Below are 21,529 nucleotides of genomic sequence, written 5' to 3'. Positions count from 1 at the left end.
GCGATCTCGGCTCACCGCAACCTATGCCTCCTGGGTTCAGGCAATTCTCCTGCCTCAGCCTCCTGAGTAGCTGGGATTACAGGCACACGCCACCGTGCCCAGCTGATTTTTTGTATTTTTAGTAGAGACGGGGTTTCACCATTTTGACCAGGATGGTCTCGATCTCTTGACCTCGTGATCCACCCGCCTCGGCCTCCCAAAGTGCTGGGATTACAGGCGTGAGTCTGGATTTTTTTATAAAGCATGTAAGCATTTTTCTCATTTTATTTTGGTTATCATCCCAAAGGATAATTTACTGAGCCATTTCCCTTTTTGTGTTGTTTCCAATGTTTTGCATATTGTAAACACTAACAAATAAGTATGATATGATGGGTGTCTTTGAGTATAACAGTGTTTTACTGCATGTAGTATTAAGAAAGAAATGCAAAATTGTTTCCTAAAAGGACCATATATTGTGCCAAAATTTGGCTGTTTTCAGCTTATAAAAAGTTTCCATTTTCCTTAGTCAAATCTTGATCTTTTCCTGTTTTCTAAGCTTAAGCCCTCTAGCCTCTAGTGGCTTGATAAATATTCACTTTCCTTTCATTTTAACTTCAGTTGATTTTTGTTAAAAGTATTTAATTGGCTGGGCATGGTGGCTCATGCCTGTAATCTTAGCACTTTGGGAAGCTGAGGCGGGTGGATCATGAGGTTAGGAGATCAAGACCATCCTGGCTAACATGGTGAAACCCCATCTCTACTAAATTTTAAAAAATTAGCCAGGTATGGTGGTGCATACCTGTAGTCCCAGCTACTCGGGAGGCTGAGGCAGGGGAATCGCTTGAACGCGGGAGGCTGAGGTCAGGTCACTGCACTCCAGCCTGGTGACAGAGTGAGACTCTGTCTCAAAATAATAATAATAATAATTATTTAACCCATATATTATTTATTTTGAAGACAGCAATTGTATTTTTCCCTCAAATAGCTTTTTGTTTGACTCCACACCTCTATTAAATAATCCTTCCCATCCCCATTATCATCTATTACATTTATATGTATGATGGGATCTGTTTGACGTCTACCTTGATCTGTTGATTTTACTATTTTTATATCTGGACAGAGTTAAGATTAGGAAGATATATTTGATATGGACAGGATGTAAAAATGGCAGTTCTCTGAAGGCTGTTGGAGATGCAGAACTGACTTAAGTGAAGTGTTGAGAATTATGTTAGCAATTTGATGTTCATCAGCACAGAAATGTTTTGTCATCAAAGAGAATACATTGTAGAGAAAGCAGAGCAGAAGGCAAGAACTCCTCCCTGGTGGGACTAGAGAAGGGGAAGTAAAGTAGGCTGAGGAGAGAGATAGGAGTAGTGGTCATCATGCTGGCATTTAGTACTCCAGGACACCATGCTGTTTAAAACATGCAGAAAGCTGGATTATTTCTGGCTTGAGATCAGATCAGGGACTCAATTACTCATTTTGTGCAGAAAGACAAATCTAGTGGGAGTTGCAGAAAACTGCAACTTACTCTCAATAAAGGTTGCCATCACTTAAAATGAAAGTTGTTCACAAGTGCTCCAGAAAATGATCAAACAAAAGATAGTTATTTAAAAAGTAAGAATCAGAGGATAATATTTGGAGTTAGCCTAAAACTGTCTCCTTTTCATTCCCCTTAGAGTTGAAAAGCACCATTTTAGCAGACGAGGGAAAAAAGCATAAAAAAGTGCTTTTGTCTTAACAGTGAAATTACTGATATGCTTATAAAAGTCTCACTTTAAAAAATATATAATGTGTTCAGTTTTTTATTCTTTATAATTTTGTCTGCTAATGACTTATATAAGAAGAAAAACGTATATTAATACTTATGTTTTTATCAAATTAAATTTTTATTTACTGCTTTATGTTTTGAACATTTTTATATTTGAATGTATTAAATAGATAAATTTTCCAGGTTAAAAAATAAGTTCTGGGCTTAGTGTGGTGGCTCATGTCCATAATCCCAGCACTTTGGGAGGCCAAGGAAGGAAAATCGCTTGAGGCCAGGTGTTCAAGACCAGGCTGGGCAACATAGTGAGACCTCATTTGTACAAAAAAATTTAAAAAATTAGCCAGCATGCTGGTATATGTCTGTAGTCCCAGCTACTTGGGAAGCTGAGGTGGAAGGATCGTTTGAGCCAGGGAGGTTGAGGCTGAAGTGAGCAGTGTTTGTGCCATTGCACTTCAGCCTGGGTAACAAAGCTTGACCTTGTCTCAGAAAGTAAAATGTTCTGGAGGCTTTTAAATTAAATGCTAGTATATTATTTTGCTCCAGTAATGGTTGCTTATTCATGAATTTCAAGGAGCACATAAGGTAGTTTTAACATATGATAGAGAGATCATAGAGGGGAACACAATGGTCATTTAACTTTGCACAGAATATGTTTTTTAGATTTGAAAGAACAATTTTGGCAGGCTAGGAACAGATGGCAAGAGCTCACTGAAGTAATTGATGAGGTAGTGGTTGTGGTGGTTATAGCCGCTTCTTAGAGAAGCATTACCTCACAGGGAGGAAAGCAAATACTGAGGTAGTTAACTGAAAGGAACTAGAGGTAAGAAAAAAATATTTTAAAAGCAGGAAAGCTTTGAATACAAAATAGAGCCAGTGCTGGAAAGGTTGAACATGCTAGGAAGAAATTTTGTAATATAGGAGAGAGAATGGAATTTTTTTCATTCACCAGATAGTAGGAAGTAATATATATCAAGAAAATGGTGGCTGCAATAGTAGCTCAAAGAAAGATAGTTCCTAGATGTTTTAATTATTTCTAGTATCCAGTTCCTTGAAATTTGTTTTCTCATGCAAGTATTATTATAAGCATATACCAAAGAATCATGTCTACCTTATGTTGGTCTACTTTTGCAGTTGTGCTGCCTCTATATGTACAGCTGCCTTTTGATTATTATTCTGAGCTTTGCTTCCTAAACATATAGACTATAGTCATAAAAATGTTTATTCAGCACCAATCATAATTTTATGTGCACCTGGGTACTTCATTTCCAATTTATTTTGACATATGATTTACTCTTCTGCTTTCTACGTTAGGTTATAGCAATACGCCCCATTAGGAGAATTACACATATCCCAGGTACTTTAGAAGATGAAGATGATGATGAAGATAATGATGACATTGTCATGCTAGAGAAAAAAATACGAACATCTAGTATGCCAGAGCAGGCCCATAAAGTCTGTGTCAAAGAGATAAAGAGGTAAATTATAAAAGGCATTTGTTCATTATTGTTTTCATTTTGCTTATTAATGTTGAAAATTGTTGCTCATGGAAACTTGATTCTGCACTTTGGATCACAAAATGAAAGCTGACTCATTTGTTTTATATTCTCTGATCTTTCTCCATTGTCTTATGCTTAACATGTTTATAGACAGCCCTACTCATTTGATCTTTTCATTGCCAATTCTCATCTTTCATGGCTTTCCTGATTCTCGGTTTATATCTTTGGTCTCTGGAGTACTTTCCCCTTTCTTCATCCTTCAACCAGAATCTAATTTTTAAAACGTCCTTAGTACTCTTGATTAACACCACTTGCATTACTCTTTTCTCAAATACTGAGAATACATGATACAAGTCTTCCACTTGCAGTGTGCTGTCAAGCTGTATAACTCTTGCAGCAGCCTTTTTGTTGTCTGAAAGAATGGACCATGCTGCCTTTCTTACACATAATGTTTGTTCAGTTAGCATTGTATTCTTCAAATGTGACTTTTTTTCTCTAGACTGTAAACTCTCAAGGGCAAGGACTCTCCATTTCTCTTTGTACAAGACAAAGTACAGGGAAACCTTGATAACAGAATAGGGTATATAGGTTGATTACATTTTCTGTATATCCCCAGCATTAAACTGAAAGCCATTTTTCCTTTGCATACTTTTAGCTTTAGAACTTTTATTGCATTTTCTTTTATTAGTGAATTGTAGTGAGCCTGTTTGAATGCATAGTGACTTAATATTTGACTTTCTGAGGCTCACAGTTAAAAACATTGGTAATTGTAGTTGATGGGTATTTTATATTGCTTCTGACATTACTTAATATGTGTAGAACATTTATTATGTGTAGAACACTTTGCTAAGCACTGCATATATTATGGAAGTAGCATTTGTTATTAAATATATGTTAGCTTGCTTTTATGAGCAGACCTCATTCATCTCTGATACAAAAAAATAAAATTATCGTATTATGCACAGTCACTTACATCTTATTGCGATAAGTAAACCAGTACATATGTGTCACTTGACTATCCTTGTGAGCTTAAAAGGGAGACACACTAGTGAGGCCACATTTCTGGCCTAGAATTAGATATACTGCTTTCTCCTGCAGTTCACAGGTGTCTGTCTTATTTTGTTTTGTAAGTACATTAAGTACTTACAAAATAGGAGAATGCATTGTAGAGAAGCAGAGCAGAAGGGAAGAACTCCTCCCTGGGGGTACTAGAGAAGGGGCATTAAAGTGGGCCGGTAAGAGAGATAGGTGTAGTGATTATTACATTAGAAAACAAAATAAACATTTCATTAACTGGATACTTTAAAACTTTTTCAGATTTGTTTAAGTAAATATGCATGATAGATCTAACCAAGAAAGAGAGATGTGTTTGATTTTTCTGTTACATAATTTTTCTGTGTTCTTGAACATGTTTGCTATGTATTTCTTTCTCTACAGACTCAAAAAAATGCCTCAGTCAATGCCAGAATATGCTCTGACTAGAAATTATTTGGAACTGATGGTAGAACTTCCTTGGAACAAAAGTACAACTGGTAAGCCACAAAATAACACCATTTTTGCAGTCTAATTGTCACTCAGAAAGCTCATGCAATTTTTCATTTCAAATTTACTCCACTGATTGTCTTACTGTTAAATTATTTTTAATTTTTTGAAACCATTTTATTGAAGTGCGATTGGCATACAAAAAGCTGTGTGTATTTAATGAATACATACATCTCAGTGAGTTTCAGAATAAGTATGCACCTACGAAACCATCACTGTCTTCATAGCCATAAACATATCCATCACCTCCAAAGTTTCCTCTTACCTCTTTTGTGATTATTATTATTATCATTATTATTGGCTTTTTTTCTTTTGGTGCTGGTAAGAGCATTGAATATAAGGTCTAATGTTAAATTAGACTATAGCAAATTTTAAGTATACATTACAGTATTGTTAGCAATAGGTGCTTTGCTTTATAGTAGATCTCTTGAACTTATTTATCTGGCATAAATGCAACTTTGTTTCCTTTAACCATCACCTCCCATTTCCTTCTCCTCTCATCTCCTGGCAACTACTAATCTACTCTCTAATGCTATGAATTTGACTATTTTAGATTCCACATGTATTAAATAGGTGAAATCATACAGTACTTGTCTTTCAGTGTCTGGCTTATTTCACTTAGCATAATGCCCTATAGGTCCATCCATGTTGTCACAGATGGCAAGATTTCCTTCTTTTTTAAGGCTTCATGATATTCCATTGTGTGTCTATACCATATTTTCTTTATTCACTTATGTGTCAATAGACATTTCAGTTTTTTCTGTATCTTGGCTATTGTAAGTAATATTGCAGTGAATATGCAAGTGCAGATGCCTCTTTGGGATCCTGATTTCAGTTCCTTTGGCTGTTTACCCAGAGGTGGCATTGCTGAGTCATATGGAAGTTCTATTTTAACTTCTTTAGTAACTTTCATACTTTTTAAGTAACTTTTCATAATGACTGTACCAATTTACATTCTGAACAACAGTGTACGAAGGTGCCCTTTTCTCCATATCCTCACCTTCACTGGTGATTTTTTTTTTTTTTTTTTAAAGTAATGGCCATCCTAACAGGCATAAAGTGCTTTCTCATTGTGGTTTTGATTTGCATTTCCCTGATGATTAGTCATGATAAGTACCTATTGATTTTTTGCTATTAAGTTGCATGAGTTCCTTATAATTTTGGATATTAACCCTTTATCAGATAATACGGTTTGCAGATATTTTCTCCCATTACATAGGTTGACCTCTCATTTGCTGATTTTTTTTTCTGTTTAAAAGCTTTTTAGTTTGATATAATCTCACTTGTTTATTTTTTTGCTTTTATTGCCTTAATTTTGGTGTCATATCCAAAAATATCATGCCCAGACCAATGAGGACCTTTTAAAATATACTGTCTTCTAGGATTTTTATGGTTTCAGGTCTTATATTTAAGTATTTAATCCATTTCAAATTAATATTTGTGCAGTGGTGTAATATAAGGGTTCAAGTGCGTTCTTCTGCATATGGGTATCCAGTTTTCCCAACAACATTTTTTTGAAGAGACTGCCCTTTACCTATTGTATATTCTTGGTGCACTTGTTGAAAATTGGTTGACTTTCTAGGTAACCTTATAAGGGTTTATTTCTGAGCTCTTTATTCTATTCCATTGGTCCGTGTGTCTGTTTTTGTGCCAGAATCATACTCTCTGATTATTGTAGCTTTGTAATATGACTTGAAGTCAGAAAGTCTGATGCCTGCAGCTGTGTTCTTGCTCAAGACTGATTTGGCTGTTCAGGGTCTTTTGTAATTTCTTATTCATTTTAGGATTTTTAATCTATTTTTGTGAAAAATACCATTAGAATTTTAATAGGGGTTGCATTGAACTTGTAGATTGCTTTGAGTGGTATAGACAGTTTAACCATATTCTTCTAGTCTATGAAAATATCTTTCCATTTATATGTGTCTAACTTCTTTTATCAGTGTTTTATAATTTTTAGTGTATAAACCTTTCACCGCTTTGGTTAAATTTGTACCTAAGTATATCATTCTTTCTGAGACTATTGTAAATGAGATTGTTTCCTTAATTTCTCTTATTTAGTTATTTACTTTTGAGATGGAGTTTCACTCTTGTCACCTAGGCTGCAGTACAGTGGCATGATCTCAGCACACTGCAACCTCCACCTCCCAGGTTCAAGCGATTCTCCTGCCTTAGCCTCCCAAGTAGTCTTGATTACAGGCACCCGCCATGATGCCCGGCTAAGTTTTTGTATTTTTAGTAGAGACATGGTTTTACCATGTTGGCCAGGCTGGTCTTGAACTCCTGACTTTAAGTGATCCACCTGCCTCGGCCTCACAAAGTGCTGGGATTACAGGCGTCAGCCACCACGGCCAGCCCTTAATTTCTCTATAGAGAAAGGTTTTTTTGTGGGATTTTTTTTTGAGCCTTAATGAAGTGTAATTGACATACAGTAAACTTCACAAATGTAATATGTACATTTTGATGAGTCTTGACTTACGTATACACCTGTAATACCATCACGTAAGACGATAATGAGCATAACCATAACCTCCAAAAGTTACCTCATGCTCTTTGTTAGTCCCTTCCTTCTTCCCCACCTATTTCCTCCTTGCTTCCCAACCACCAAGCAACCACTAAAGATTAATCTGTATTTTCTAAAATTTCATATAAATGGAATCATAGAGAATGAGCTCTTTGTTCTGGCTTCTTTAATTCAGCATGATTATTTTGAGGTTCATCCATGTTGCTATATATAACAGTAATTTGTTTCTTTTTATTGCTGGAGTTGTATTCTGTTGTCTGGATATACCATCATTTGTTTATCAATTCACCTATTGATGGACGTTTGGGTTGTTTCCAGTTTTTTGGCTATTAAAAATAAAGTTGGCCGGGCACAGTGGCTCACTCCTGTAATCCTAGCACTTTGGGAGGCCAAGGTGGGTAGATCATTTGAGCCCAGGAGTTTGAGACCAGCATGGGTAACACAGGGACACCCAGACTCTATTTTTAAAAAAATAATAATAATAATAAATAATGTAAAATATTTAATACAATAAAATATCAAGAAATAAATCTGTGAACTGTGGTAGTAAATTTATTTTTTAATTTATTTAATGTTTGCATGTCATGACAAAATACTGCTTTCTAGTTGAAATATTTCTTGGTACTCTGAGGTGCCATGTGTGTCAGCATTAGATATGTATAGCAGCCATGTATCCATGATGAAAATAATTCCATTATTTAGCATTTCAACAAAGAACTGGAGATGAGTAAATTATGGTATAAAAGGAGTCACATTTAGCTCCTAAACCATGACTACATAGGATTGTGTCCAGATAATTGTGAGTGTGGCTGTAAAACCATGAAAATGTCATTGATACATATTTAAAATTTTTTGAGACGGAGTCTTGCTCTGTCGCCCAGGCTGGAGTGTAGTGGTGTGATCTTGCCTCACTGCAACCGCCACCTCCTGGGTTCAAGCAGTTGTCCTGCCTCAGCCTCCCAAGTAGCTGGGATTACAGATGCTTGCGACCACACCTGACTAATTTTGGTATTTTTACTAGAGACAGGATTCACTACGTTGGCCAGGCTGGTCTTGAACTCTTGGCCTCATATGATCTGCCTGCCTTGGCCTCCAAAAGTGCTGGGATTACAGACCTAAGCCAATGTGTCCAGCCTAAATGTCTTTTGTTTGTTTGTTTGTTTGTTTTTTGAGATAGTGTCTCATCCTTTTACCCAGGCTGGCGTGCAGCGTGCGATCTTGGCTCACTGCAGCCTCTGCCTCCTAGGTTCAAGTGATTCTCCTGCCTCAGTCTCCTGAGTAATTTAGGATTACAGGTGCCTGGCACCATGCCCAGCTAGTTTTTGTAGTTTTAGTAGAGATGGGGTTTAACCGTGTTGGCCAGGCTGGTCTTTTAACTCCTGACCTCAAGTGATCCTCCCATGTTGGCCTCCCAAAGTGCTGGGATTATAGGTGTGAGCCACCAAGCCTGGCCACCCATTCATAATTTTTGAAAGAGAAGTTTACCTTCCAAGTAGAGATCTCAGATAGTAATCAAAAGCAGAAAGTAAAGCAGAGAGGAAAGAGTTGTAGGAAATAGTTTGCAGTTTTTCCCATCTTAAATAAGAGGAGTCAGTAGATAACATTTCAGTTTTCAAATTATAAATAGAGAAATTTATATTGAAATGTAAAAATTTTTTACATGTTACCACATGTTATTCAAGACAGGAAGAATGCTTTCTGAATCACTAAAAAGAATAATTAGAAAAATATATCCTGTATAGAAAAGATAGAAAATAATTTATATAACATGGAAATTGTTTCCTTAAAAGATTGAAAGAACTTTTAAAATTGTCTTTACTTGGCCTATTTCTTGAAAGAAATTTCTTCACAGTTTTCAGTCTTTTCTAAATTACCTTTTATTCTTACCTTACTGAATGTGTTAATCATGAATGGATAATGCATTGTAACAAGTACCTTTTTACGTACAAGGTGATATTTTGATGGAAACTTACTCTTCTTGGACATGATGATATTGATAACCTAACATTGAGCCATCTTTGCATAACTAAAATAAATCCCACTGAGACTTAGTAGATTATTCTTTGTAGATTTGATTTACTAGCATTTTAATATTTACAGCTATAGGAATTAGTCTGAGGTTTTCTTTTATGTTTACTGTGGTAGGTTTTAGTGTCAGGGCTAGCATTGTGAAATAATTGAGAAACTTTCTCTCACTTATTCCTGTATTCGTTGGTTGGGTTCTGGGGCCAGGAAATGGGGAAGAAATTTTAGTTCTTCCCTTTCTGTGTCACTAACCTAGAACTCTGACTCAAATCAGTAGTACTACAATTAAATTATATAGTTTACTGCTTAGCTAGGTTTTTGGGGGAACTAGCTTGGGAACCAAATTACCATCTCAGGCTATTTTTCTTCCTTTATGAAAAATGCTTAGCACATTATAAATAATTAATTAAAAAAGTGGATTTGTGTGTATTTCTCTCTCCCATCTTCTTTTCGCTGTCAGCGTGATCATGTGGCTGTGTATTATCCCCTGGCAGCCATCCAGCTAGTGAAGTCATTTTGGTTTCTGTTACCTGGCATTTAATCTGAGTATTTTAAATGCTAAAGCATATTAGTAAACCTGTTGAAAGCTTGGCTCTAGAAACAAAGCCTAACTGATACACTTCTGGTGAGACTTTGATACAACTTTCTGTATGGCAATTAGGCAATTCTTTACACTATCTTTTTTTTTTTCTTTTTGATCCAGCACTTCTGTTCATAGAAGACAAGCTGAAAGAAATCATTGCAGATATATGGGAAGATTTAGTTACAGTGATGCATAATGTGAAGCATTTTTTATAAGTGTAAAGATACGTACACAACTTGAACGCTCAGCAATAGGGAATTAAATGAATATAGATAATTAAGTAAGGGAATATTAAGTAGCCATAGAATATTACTGAAAAATACGTGTGACAGTCAAAGTTGTCTGTAATACATTAAGTGAAAAAACATCTTACAAAACTTAAAGGCCCCATAAAATCCCATTTTGAAAATTAGGTTTGTAAATGCATGCATACATGCTGGAATAGTACATACTGAAGTAAAGGTAGTGGTGATCTCTTGAGGGCATGAGATTATGGGTAATTGTTTTCTTCTTTTTTATTAGTGTTATCAGCTTTTCTGGAATTAACATATATTGCTGTTGAACTAAGGGGAAAATCACCCTTTTTAAAAAGGAACAAATGCCAGCACACATAGAATATGTAGAATATGTAGAAATTTTATCTCTATAAGAAGTAACGTATAACTAGAAAATCATTCCAAATAAAATGGTATGAACATTGAGTTTTTAATTGTGTAGTACCTACTATCTCTGGAGACACTAAGTCTTAAGCAGAGAAACCAAACCAAATTTAGATCATTTAGAAGCCTCATTTAGAAGGATCCAAGCCTTCTTACCACATCTATTTAAAAAAAAAAAAAAAATATATATATATATATATATAGCTCTCATCATGTTTGAAAGGAGTTCTTTAACTTAAAATTTTTATGTGTTCTAATTGTTTCTGTTGGGTTATTTAACAGACCGCCTGGACATTAGGGCAGCCCGGATACTTCTGGATAATGACCATTATGCCATGGAAAAATTGAAGAAAAGAGTACTGGAATACTTGGCTGTCAGACAGCTGAAAAATAACTTAAAGGGCCCAATCCTATGCTTTGTTGGCCCTCCTGGAGTTGGTAAAACAAGCGTGGGAAGATCAGTGGCCAAGACTCTAGGTCGAGAGTTCCACAGGATTGCGCTTGGAGGAGTATGTGATCAGTCTGACATTCGAGGACACAGGTAGAACGCTTCTCTCAGTTTAATCTCTGATTCCTCTTCTCTTTACTTGACGAAGCTCCCTAAAAGCTTGGGCATAGCATACATATATTTTCCTTAAAGTGCTGTTTGTGGTACTTTGAATGGAAAGAGCATTTATAAGACTTATCAGCTAGCCTATAGCCTCTAAGCATAATGATAAATCCAAACTAACCTTGATTTATATCACAGTGGGTACCTACTCTGTGCCTCAGCTTTCCTGGAATCTCATTTGGATATAATTGTAAGTTATGATTGGATATTATTGTGTCTTTATACTCTTTTCAGCCCAGTAGCATTCCGTAAATAATGACCCCTAACTCTTGGAGTTAAAAAAAAAAAAAAAACTGCAGTAGGGAGGGCTAAGAGGAGAAGGTGAGAAGTCTTTGATAACACACTTGTTCGGATTGCAGTCTAAACTTCCTTTTATGAAGTTGGTTTCTATTATGAATATGAGTAATAAGGATAAATGTTAGCATAATTATCAAGGCTTATTCTTGCATTTTGGACTCACTTTCTATTAAAAAAAAAAAAAAAAAAAATCGTAAGAACTGTCTCTCCAGGCTGGGCACAGAGGCTCACACCTGTAATCCCAACGCTTTGGGAGACTCAGGTGGGTGGATTGTTTGAGCCCAAGAATTTGAGATGAGCCTGGGCAACATAGGGAAATGCTGTCTCTACAAAAATTAAAAAATTAGGCAGGCACAGTGACATGCGCCTGTGTCCCAGCTACCTAGGAGGCTGAGGTGGGAGAATCATTTGGGGCTGGGAAGGTCCAGGCTGTAGTGAGCCACAATTGTCTCACTGCATGCCAGCCTGGAGACAGAGACATTGTCTCAAAACAAAAAAACAACAACAACATAACTGTCTCGGATTAATCTGACATTATTAGAATCAGATTTGCAAGTTGCATTCATTGTTCTCACTGATCTCTCTGTTGATCTGATGGAGGATGCCTTGGGAAAGCATGAATTTACATTTCATGGTTTAAGGATTTCATAGCAATTGTAAGTTCTAAGAAAACATACCTATAGTGTATGTGTTAAAGAACGTATCTAAATGTAGGAACTGTGAACTTCTTATAAAAGAATGTGATGCTTTTTTAATATCTTGTTTTCTGTTTGCCTTATTCAAAGGAATCCCTATCCATAGACAGGGATGGGAAGCTGTTTCAGAAATTTTTCTATGAGAAATGGTTATTTTATTCTCTTTTTTTTTGCTCACTTAAAATTCTTACGCATTAAAAAAGAATCATTACTGGCCTTGCATGGTGGCTCACACCTGTGATTCCAGCACTTTGGGAGGCCGAGGCAGGCAGATTGCTTGAGCTCAGGAGCTCAACATGGGCAACATGGCGAGACCTCATCTCTAAAAAAAAAAAAATAATATATTTTAAAAAATAATCATCACAGGATTTTAGTGAACAATGAGGGTTGCAGTTCAGAGTAGATAATTGATTTGGGTGATTTCCTCGGGCAATTTCAAAAGATATTTTTGTTGCCTAGACTTCTTATTCTTGCATGTACCACTAGAGGCTGTAGTTTGCTTTTGTAAAGGAATTGCATCACTCTCGAACTAAACTTAAAGAAGCTGTGTCTAGGGCCTAAATCTTCTAATTTTAGCTGCAGAGTAAGTATTCGATGGGATTTACAGAGTGAGTTTGTGGAATTAATGCTATTGACATCATCACCACGTAACATGTAGGTAATTTATTTTTATTTGTTCTTATTTCTTTTCGCATTGGTATTGATTATTTGATAAGGTTTGGAAAGCACTTATTCAATGCCTGGTACACAGTGAGCATTCACTAAAAATTAGCTTTAACCATATTTTAATTCTATTAATAATTTCTCAGGAGGACAAGTTTAGATTTACAAGCTTCAATATGACATTTTATAACTTTCAGTTTGATTTTTCAAATTGCTTTCTAAAATACTTATCCTATTCTCAGGATTAGTACTTAATTTATACGGAAAATTTGGGGAAAATGCATTTTTCTGTTGACCATTAATGGACGATGTATAGTGTCATGATTCTCACTACTTATGAACATTGTTGGATTAAAATAAATCTCTGTTTTAAATCTTTACTGACATATAAAATTTGTTCTTTTTTTCAAGTGAATATGCTTTTGTGTGTGTGACTGTATTAAGAAAATTGAGTCTAAAGAAAATAAGAATTGACTTTATGAGTCTTTTGTAAAAGGAGGTCATGTTACAATAACCATTGCCTAAAATATTTGTAAATATAGCCTTTTTAGAAATGTATATATGGAGGCTGTGATTGCTGCCAAGTAAAAAGTGTAAGGATTTGTTTTGTGAATCATTCTATTCAGCCTGATTTCAGATATACCTTGCTGGTAAGTGTTACCTAGCCATCAGTGTACAGATGTTTGATTAACTACTACAGCAACCAGCCTTTGTGCTGTTGGGGACATATTACCCATCTACCCCATAAATTATTAAAGCCTGGTGAAAGTTTTTATTTCAAACCCTGTTTGGAAGCATGTGGAGAGTAGTGGGGTTCAGTTGTTGAGGGAAGGGTGAGGGCAGAGCATGCACTTAGGTCAGGGTTATGAGTTGAAGGTGAATAGGAGGAGAGAAAGAACAGCCAACAATTCCAGCACAACCATGAGTGTGCCTGTGGGAACATGTGGTTCCATGTGACACTTGAGGCATTTGGGAGACACCCAGGTCTTGGCATTTTAGTACCGGTCATGTGCTCACAGTTAGAGTTCATGAAAAGTTTTGTTTTTCCTCAGCCTCTGAGTAGGCATCAATGTTCCACAGTCTAGGACTAGCCAAGGAAAGAGAGAGCTGCTTTGTTATCGCCCTTGCTGTTCCTCTCGATTTTGCCACTCACTCTCACTATGAAACTCTGGCCTTTTGCTTAAAGTACCTGTGTATGAGAAGGAGGCTGCTGATAAGTTGGGGATTGATTTTAAAAACAAGCAAAGATATGTTTTTTAGGATTAAAGATTAAATAATAATGAGGTGGGAGATCAGGAAGAAAAAGAAAGGCTTGCCTTACATTTAATCTTAAACTTGGAAAATAATAGTGATCTGACTAAACATTAGTTCATTTTTGTCAATTTTGAGCAGCTTAATGGAAGAGTAATGTTTATGTTCCCTATTAACTCATTGAGTTTTTCAGCCTTCTCAACATTTCTCATTTGGGTTTATTTCCATTGTGATTTTTCTGTCCACTTTATAAGCCACAAAATACCCATTCCCTTCTAGAAAAATTTAAGTTTCTTCAACTTAAATTTTATATTTAAATATTACATTTAAATAATTTGTATCAATTCATGCAAATTTTATATAAAGTTATTTCTTTTAGGATGAAGTTTTATGAAATCATGTTTGCATAATTGCTTTTCATTTGTTGTTCTTTGGTAAAAAGAATATATTATTGTTATGATATATTATTGATCATAATATTTCTAGGAGTTAATTGATATTAAACAGCTGGTAGAATATTTCTAGGATATTTGACTCCTAGAAATACTCTACCAGCTGTTTATTTAGATAATACAATTATATTGTCGTGAGAAATACTTGGCTCAACTTGCAAACAAGATGAGAAGGAAAATGAACTTGTGATTGCCACATTGATACATTTTCCTATGCAACCTGAAATGGTAAAGTTATAAATAAACTATTTTTTTATTAGTTTCTACAAGGGAAAAATAGCTGAAGCAGCTAGCTTCTAATATATTTTTTAGCATAGTGTACCAGATATATTATGGTTTCCCCACTATTCTTCTTTCAGCTTGTGTTTGCATGTAGCTCTTCTTTGCTTCTCTAAAACTTAGGTATATTTTAAGTCCTCAACCCAGAGCTTCCTCCATTAATATAAGTGCAGTCAGTCATGATTTTACTCTTCCCTAAACTGACCACCTATAGTGCTCCTTTATAGAATACGGGCCTCTGGGATTTCTACCATACAGCTGTGGAGATGAACATAAATAAGTTTATAAAAAGTACAAGCTTTCTCAGGCAGGAGATTTGTTGTGTATCTTCTTTATATACCCCATGGTGCTTATTTAACATGGTGCTAAACATGGTGAGTGCTCGACAGGTGTTTTGTGAATTCACATAATATTATAATATTTTGGAAGTTATGCAACCCTTTAGATGAGTACATTCATCCAAATTATAAAAAGATTTAGGAAGGACTCCTAGAAGAAGAAGAATTGCATTTGTTTAGACATGCTATTATACACTAAAATCCCAGTTTCTTAAAGACACGTTTTCTTTTTGAGATCATTTAGGTATTTTTTAAACTGATTACATTTTCCTGTTTGAAATGCACGTGCGCGCGCACACACACACACACACACACACACACACACACACACCCCCTGCCCTGCTTGGTAGAAATGTGGAAAATAAAAAGAAAGGAAAAAAAAATTCTCATGTTTTTCTACCATACAAAGGTAATCACTGTCAGTATTTCATTTTGTTCTGCCAGACTTACTGGATTTTAAGTAACAGAATTGTAATCCTGTCATTATCACCTAACATTATAACACTTAAACTCTTTTGTATTCCAGATTCTTTATAAATTTTATTTTAATGGTTTGCATTATAGCCTGTGGAAGCCCTTTAATTGACTAGGTAGGAAAAGTGGATGGTGAAATGACTATGTTTTTCTCTGTTGTCTGCTATAAAAGTCATTTGCAAAAGTTGCTTCCATGAGGCAGAAATGGAAGTGGGACTGAAATTCAGGTGTACTGATTTCTGCTCTTGTACTTTTTCCAGGAAGCCAGAAGTAGACTTTAAGTAGCTGTTGCTAATAACCGTGAGCATCATTGGAAAGCTCACTGTGTGCCAGGCACTGTGCTGTGTGCTTTGCCTGTGTTCTGTCATGGCCCTTATATTAATATAACCCACCAGGTTGACACTGTTATCCCTGTCTTATAGTTGAGGAAACTGAGGCTTAGGTCAAGTAATTTGCCCAAAATAGTGTTCAGAGGCTTATACTATATAACCTTAAGAGTGGTGATGAAAAGCTGCTTTGAGTGCTGGTATGATGGTGGGGAACAATCTTACAGCTGTATATCTAGCCTCTACTCTGTGGTAAAATCCCATCTATGTCATAAAAGTGCTCACTGGCTCTTTAGAGGAAGTTATCATACCTATGAATAAAAACTAGGTCATAAGTAAGCATCAGATGAATTATGGGGCCAGTAAATGCTGTAGGTAGTGCATTATTAGAGCAATCGCTTTTTGAGACGTAGTCAGAAAAAAGTTTCTTAGAATTGTTGGGATTTACGTAGGCAGGAAAAGAAATATTAAGGGCAGGAAGGCACCATATTAACAAAGGTAAAAATGTTTAAATGGCGTAATAGGATCTTGATTGTGGATGTAGCAAGAAAGTAATGGCAGCAAGTTGGGAAGACAAATGGGAGCTGGATTGTGAAAAGCCTCAAACTCCAGACAAAGGAATTTGAACCTTATTCTGTAGGCTCTGGGAAGCAATGGAAAGTGTAAGAGGAATTGTTTGTATATAGCGTGACTAGAATCTAGGATTCCACTTTTTTTTTAGAAACGGTACCTGCCTAGAATATTGTTTTCTCTGTGACTTTAGATGTAGAATTGTCAGTACCAGTTTTTGAGATTTACTCATCAAAAAAGGAAAGGCAAATAAATAGCTGCCGCAAAAAAATGACCCATTAGAGGCTTTGAGATTCTTTTAAAAATTCCCCTCCCTACCACTCTAAAAATCAGAGTAATGGCAAATCTGTAAGTTCTCTAGAAAAATGATTTGACAGACTTTATTAATTCTGAGTCTTGTCTTTCCTGTACCTGATTCTGAAATCTTGAATGTGCTAATTACTTATATTAACAGGATAATGTTTATTGTATTTGGTTCCCATGCCTTGGTCACTTTTCCCTGGTGAAAGGCATTCCCATGATGTTTTTAAGGCTTGTCTTTTCAAAGATCACTTTTTTTTTTTATTCTGTCCTATGTTATACCAGTCATGTGGCAGAGTTGAGGCCTGCTCTGTGAATCGGCTTTGTGCAGATCATGAGATAACTGTGGTTGTTCCACTTATCATTGATTATTTTCTCCTAGGCAGTCAGGCTTTTATGCGTTTTCAGAAACAGCATTTGCTTTGCGCAACATAGACAGCAAGGTTGTAATTAAAATTAGTAAATTGCTGCTTTGAGTTTTGCTGTCTCTGTAAAAAAGGCACCTGTTTTGGTTTGATACACATGTATGTTTTTATTTCATGCCACACTCTATATCTGTCATAATTATGTGGGTGATTCTTGTCCAAATATGATAAAGCAGCCTCTCACATTTTAGCACTCAACAAAATATATGGCTGGCTGAACATAGTTATTGTCAATCAGTGCATATGTGATGAATATAGTTTTGTTCAAAAGGCCAGAATAATGGAATTCTGATATAAATACTGTTGACCCCAGATACTCTTAGTGTAATTAACAGATTATACCTCTGAAAATAAAATTATTACCTCTGAAAATAAGAGAGACTAAAGTTTTTCTTTTTTTGTTTGTTTTCGGTCTACATTCTGAGTGACTCTTTGAACTGATTTAAATCTCCTTCATGAAGATGATGATGTTTTAGCTGGCCTTGGGGCAGCCATTTTAGTGTGTATAAAGGCGGTTGTGTTGGGTAGGGGGATGTTCTGAAAAGTCATGGAAACCATGGAATTCATAGGGTACTTCAGACATTTTGGAATCTTGAAGAATGAGAACCTTAACTGGTAACTCAAGTGTTGTGTTTCATGGGCAACTTGCAGCCAGAATTAGTAGAAGGTTAGAATTGAATGTAATAACTTTCGATTTATCATAGTGCCTTTTAAATACATAGTACCTCTTTGCTTTATTATTATGATGGCTGAATGATCTTTTCACATTCCTACGTTTTTATTTCTAAATGGTGTCACTCCTGCCTCCTGACATCTCACACTGTGAATGTGCCGCTTGCTTACTGTAGGCGCACCTATGTTGGCAGCATGCCTGGGCGCATCATCAATGGCTTGAAGACTGTGGGAGTGAACAACCCAGTGTTCCTATTAGATGAGGTTGACAAACTGGGAAAAAGTCTACAGGGTGATCCTGCAGCAGCTCTGCTTGAGGTAAGATTCGAAAAATTCCCTGTCTTCATACTGGAAGACTATGGAGGAGAGTTGATCATTATATTCAAGTGATATACACAGTGGTGTAGCTTTAGTTATGGGAAAAATAGCTGGATACTAGCTGAGGGCTGAGCAATTTGGCATTTAAATTAAAATGTTTTAAAGATTTCTTTCACTAAGTCCCCTCATTTCTTTTTTTCTTTTCCTTTTCTATTTTAATCAAATAGTTTAACAAAATTTTGTGCACACTTACTATCTGGAGATCTACATAGTTATGACAAAAAACAGCAAGGAGTTCTCCTTCTCCCTGGGGTCCCCCATGCGCTGTTCTGCACTTGACCTCTTTAGCTTTTAGTTTATTAACCCCATTTTCAAAATAGCATGGCTTTCTTGCACTTCTTGATATATTTTTTTAAATTTTTTGTCATTTTCTATAGACCGCCCCCAACAGGAGATGAAGATTTTTACCATTTTTCTTCCCTTTGTCCCCACTGTATCATTTTTACATCCCAGATCTCTCAAAATGAACTTTATCTTATTTCTGTTCCATCCATATTAATATTTACATTATTATGATTATGTAAATGCTTTTCACATTAGGAGCCACATGGTAAACTATGATCACTTTTCCTGTTCCTGTTTTTGTTTTTCTCTGCATGTTTTAAAAATCTTTTCAGAGTTAATTGTCTTGTTTCTTTTGTTTACTTTTTCACCAGTCATCTGATTCTGTCAAGACATTTAGAGGCTTTAGGTGTTCTATCCATTTTGTCGTCTTAAGCTTCCCATCTGAACTAGTTGTTCTTGACATCCAGTTTTATGGCTGCCTTCCTGGGTTCTCCTTCACCTCTCACTATGTTGGATTTCCTGTCTCCTGTATTCCATTTCTTGCTCTTTCTTGGTCCATTCCCTCATTTTTGTGGTGTTAATTCCCTGATAGTTTCCTGAGAAAGCTTGCATGAGTGGCAGATGTTTTAGACTTTGCATATCTGAAAATGTCTTTATGTTTCCCTCATACTTGATTAGTAATTTGACTGAGTATAGAATTCTGGTTGGAAAGAATTTTTCTGCAGAATTGTACTTTGCCTCCATTTTACTTCACTTTCCCATTTCCAGTGTTGCTGTTGGTAAGACTGATTCCATTCAGTTCCTATCCTTTGAGACCTGTTTTATCCTGAAAACTTTCAGGTTCTTTCCTTTATAGTGGGATTCTGAAATTTCATAGTAATCTGCCTTGGCATGGGTTTCTTTTAATGCATTTTGCTCATTCTTTTAAGATTCTTTGAATTCTTCCTATTCTTTGGTTCTAAAATTTTTTCGTAAATTTTTTATTGATGATTTTTCCCATTATATTTTGGAACACCCATGACTTGGATGTTAGGTTTCTGACTTTCTTATTTTTTCTCTCCAGTCAGTCACCACTTTTACATTTTGCTCTACTTTATGTGCAGATTTTCTGAGATTTATCTTTTAAAAACTCTCTGAGTTTATTATTTCAAAAATTTTTTTTCTCTGCATGTTATAGTATCCTGCTCTTATTACATAGTTCTAATATGTCTTATCTCTGTAAGAAAGATACTTACAGATTTTTTTTAAATTTTACTTTTCTCTCTGACCACTTGGTATATTAAAAAGAAAAAGAAAAAAATTACTTCCCTATAACAGCTTTTATCTATTTCTTTGTCTCTGTCTTTTATATTAGAGTCTTTCATTAAGTATCTGGACATTTTTGTTTGTGTGCTCATATTTAATAGTAAGGAACAAAAAGGCTAATTGGAAGTCATGAGCATAGGAGTGGGGCTTACCAACAGTGAATTCCACAATAGAGTTGCCTGGCTGGGCTGTTTGGTTGAGGAATCTTCTACTCAATTACTTTAGGTCTTCCTTCTTAGGATGTTCAGATTCCTCAGAGAATCACGTCTCTTGCCTTGAGAATGAAGGCCTTGCTGCTGACATTCTGGGAACCAAGTAGGGGAGGAAGGATTGGGGTGGGGGAGTATCACTGCATTCAGCATCTGTGTATATGCATTCACCCGAGCTCTTGTTTTCAGCATAGTATATGTTCTTCTCACCTGTGCCCAAGGTCCCCTGTGCAGAGAACCGCTGTTTTATGTTCTTAAGAAAATAAACTTCCAGTGTTTTGCTGGGATAGGGGAGGGAATCTGGACTCTGACTGCTTCCTAAATTTATTCAGCCAGTCCTCTTTTTTTTTTTTTTAGCATACCTGTTCCCCCTCCCTCTTACCCTTACTTAAGATATTATTAATGCAAATTGATTTGTAAAATTGAGGAAAACTTACTTTGTGAGAGTTTTTTTTTTAATCTTGTTTATTTCTGTGCTTTGAGCTCCCTCATGCTTCCTGTTTTTGTGATCTTAGGACAGGATGGCTTGGGACATGTGTCTTATTAAGCAGGAAACCATACATTCTGGTTTGCCTGGCACAGTCCCAGTTTATGGCTAATATTAATCATGTTCTTTTTTAGAAGTAGGTTTTGTTTGGATGTTTAAAAAGCACATTTGCCTTACTTAAGAGCCCTGGTATTTGGAGGTAAGGGTTTGATTTGGTTCAGTTTTGCTATTTTTTTTTTTCGTAAGATCATTCATTACCTTCCGGCTCCGTAACTGGTTTACTCTGGTTCATTTTACTATGAAGAGTAAAATAGTGAACATTATTTTAAGATTTTAGTAGTTTCTTATGTAATATCTTTAGACTTTCAGTTTAATTTACATCGGGACATTTTTCAGATTATCTGGCAGATTCTCCCATTAGACGCTTATAGTTATCCTGTTGAAAATAATTTTAGAGCACTCCCCTGACACTTAAACTTTTTCAACAACTGTTTTGAAGCAAGTTCACAAAAGATAGCTTCACAAATAGTAGGAGATGATAAGTCCCCTGTTTATTTGTTCAGTTGATACACAGTGTATTTTAGGTCTTCGCCTATATATACTTTGTAATGATTCAATAATATTTGTTAAATTGATCTTTGATAACAAGCAGCTAGCATAATATTTTCTTGTCTGATATAGACCTTGGTACTCACTTTTTTGGCAATCAATTTATTAGCATTCAAAAATAAAAGTATGAAAACCTCAAATGGCCGGTTGCGGTGGCGCGTGCCTGTAGTCCCAGCTACTCGGGAGACTGAGGTGGGAGGATCGCTTGAGCCCAGGAGTTCTGGGCTGCATTGCGCTATGCCGATCAGGTGTCCGCACTGAGTTCGGCATCAATATGGTGACCTCCCAGGAGCGGGGACCACCAGGTTGCCTAAGGAGGGCTGAACCA

At 35.9% G+C, this 21,529-nt stretch overlaps 1 protein-coding gene across 4 annotated transcripts in view; it reads left to right on the top strand.

Moving 5' to 3' along the window:
- Positions 1–21,529, top strand: part of LONP2 (lon peptidase 2, peroxisomal) — a 111,123-nt gene that overhangs the window by 14,915 nt on the left and 74,679 nt on the right. For all 4 annotated transcript variants that reach the window (XM_017530176.2, XM_017530174.2, XM_017530173.2 and 1 more), the window contains 4 exons: positions 3,062–3,225; positions 4,684–4,778; positions 10,859–11,117; positions 18,105–18,246. In XM_017530176.2, coding sequence (XP_017385665.1) covers positions 3,062–3,225; positions 4,684–4,778; positions 10,859–11,117; positions 18,105–18,246 — 660 coding nt within the window. The remainder of the gene's footprint in view (positions 1–3,061; positions 3,226–4,683; positions 4,779–10,858; positions 11,118–18,104; positions 18,247–21,529) is intronic.

Source organism: Cebus imitator, unplaced genomic scaffold, assembly GCF_001604975.1.
Source record: "Cebus imitator isolate Cc_AM_T3 unplaced genomic scaffold, Cebus_imitator-1.0 Scaffold63, whole genome shotgun sequence".
NCBI lineage: Eukaryota > Metazoa > Chordata > Mammalia > Primates > Cebidae > Cebus > Cebus imitator.
This window is presented reverse-complemented; position numbering and strand designations above follow the sequence as displayed.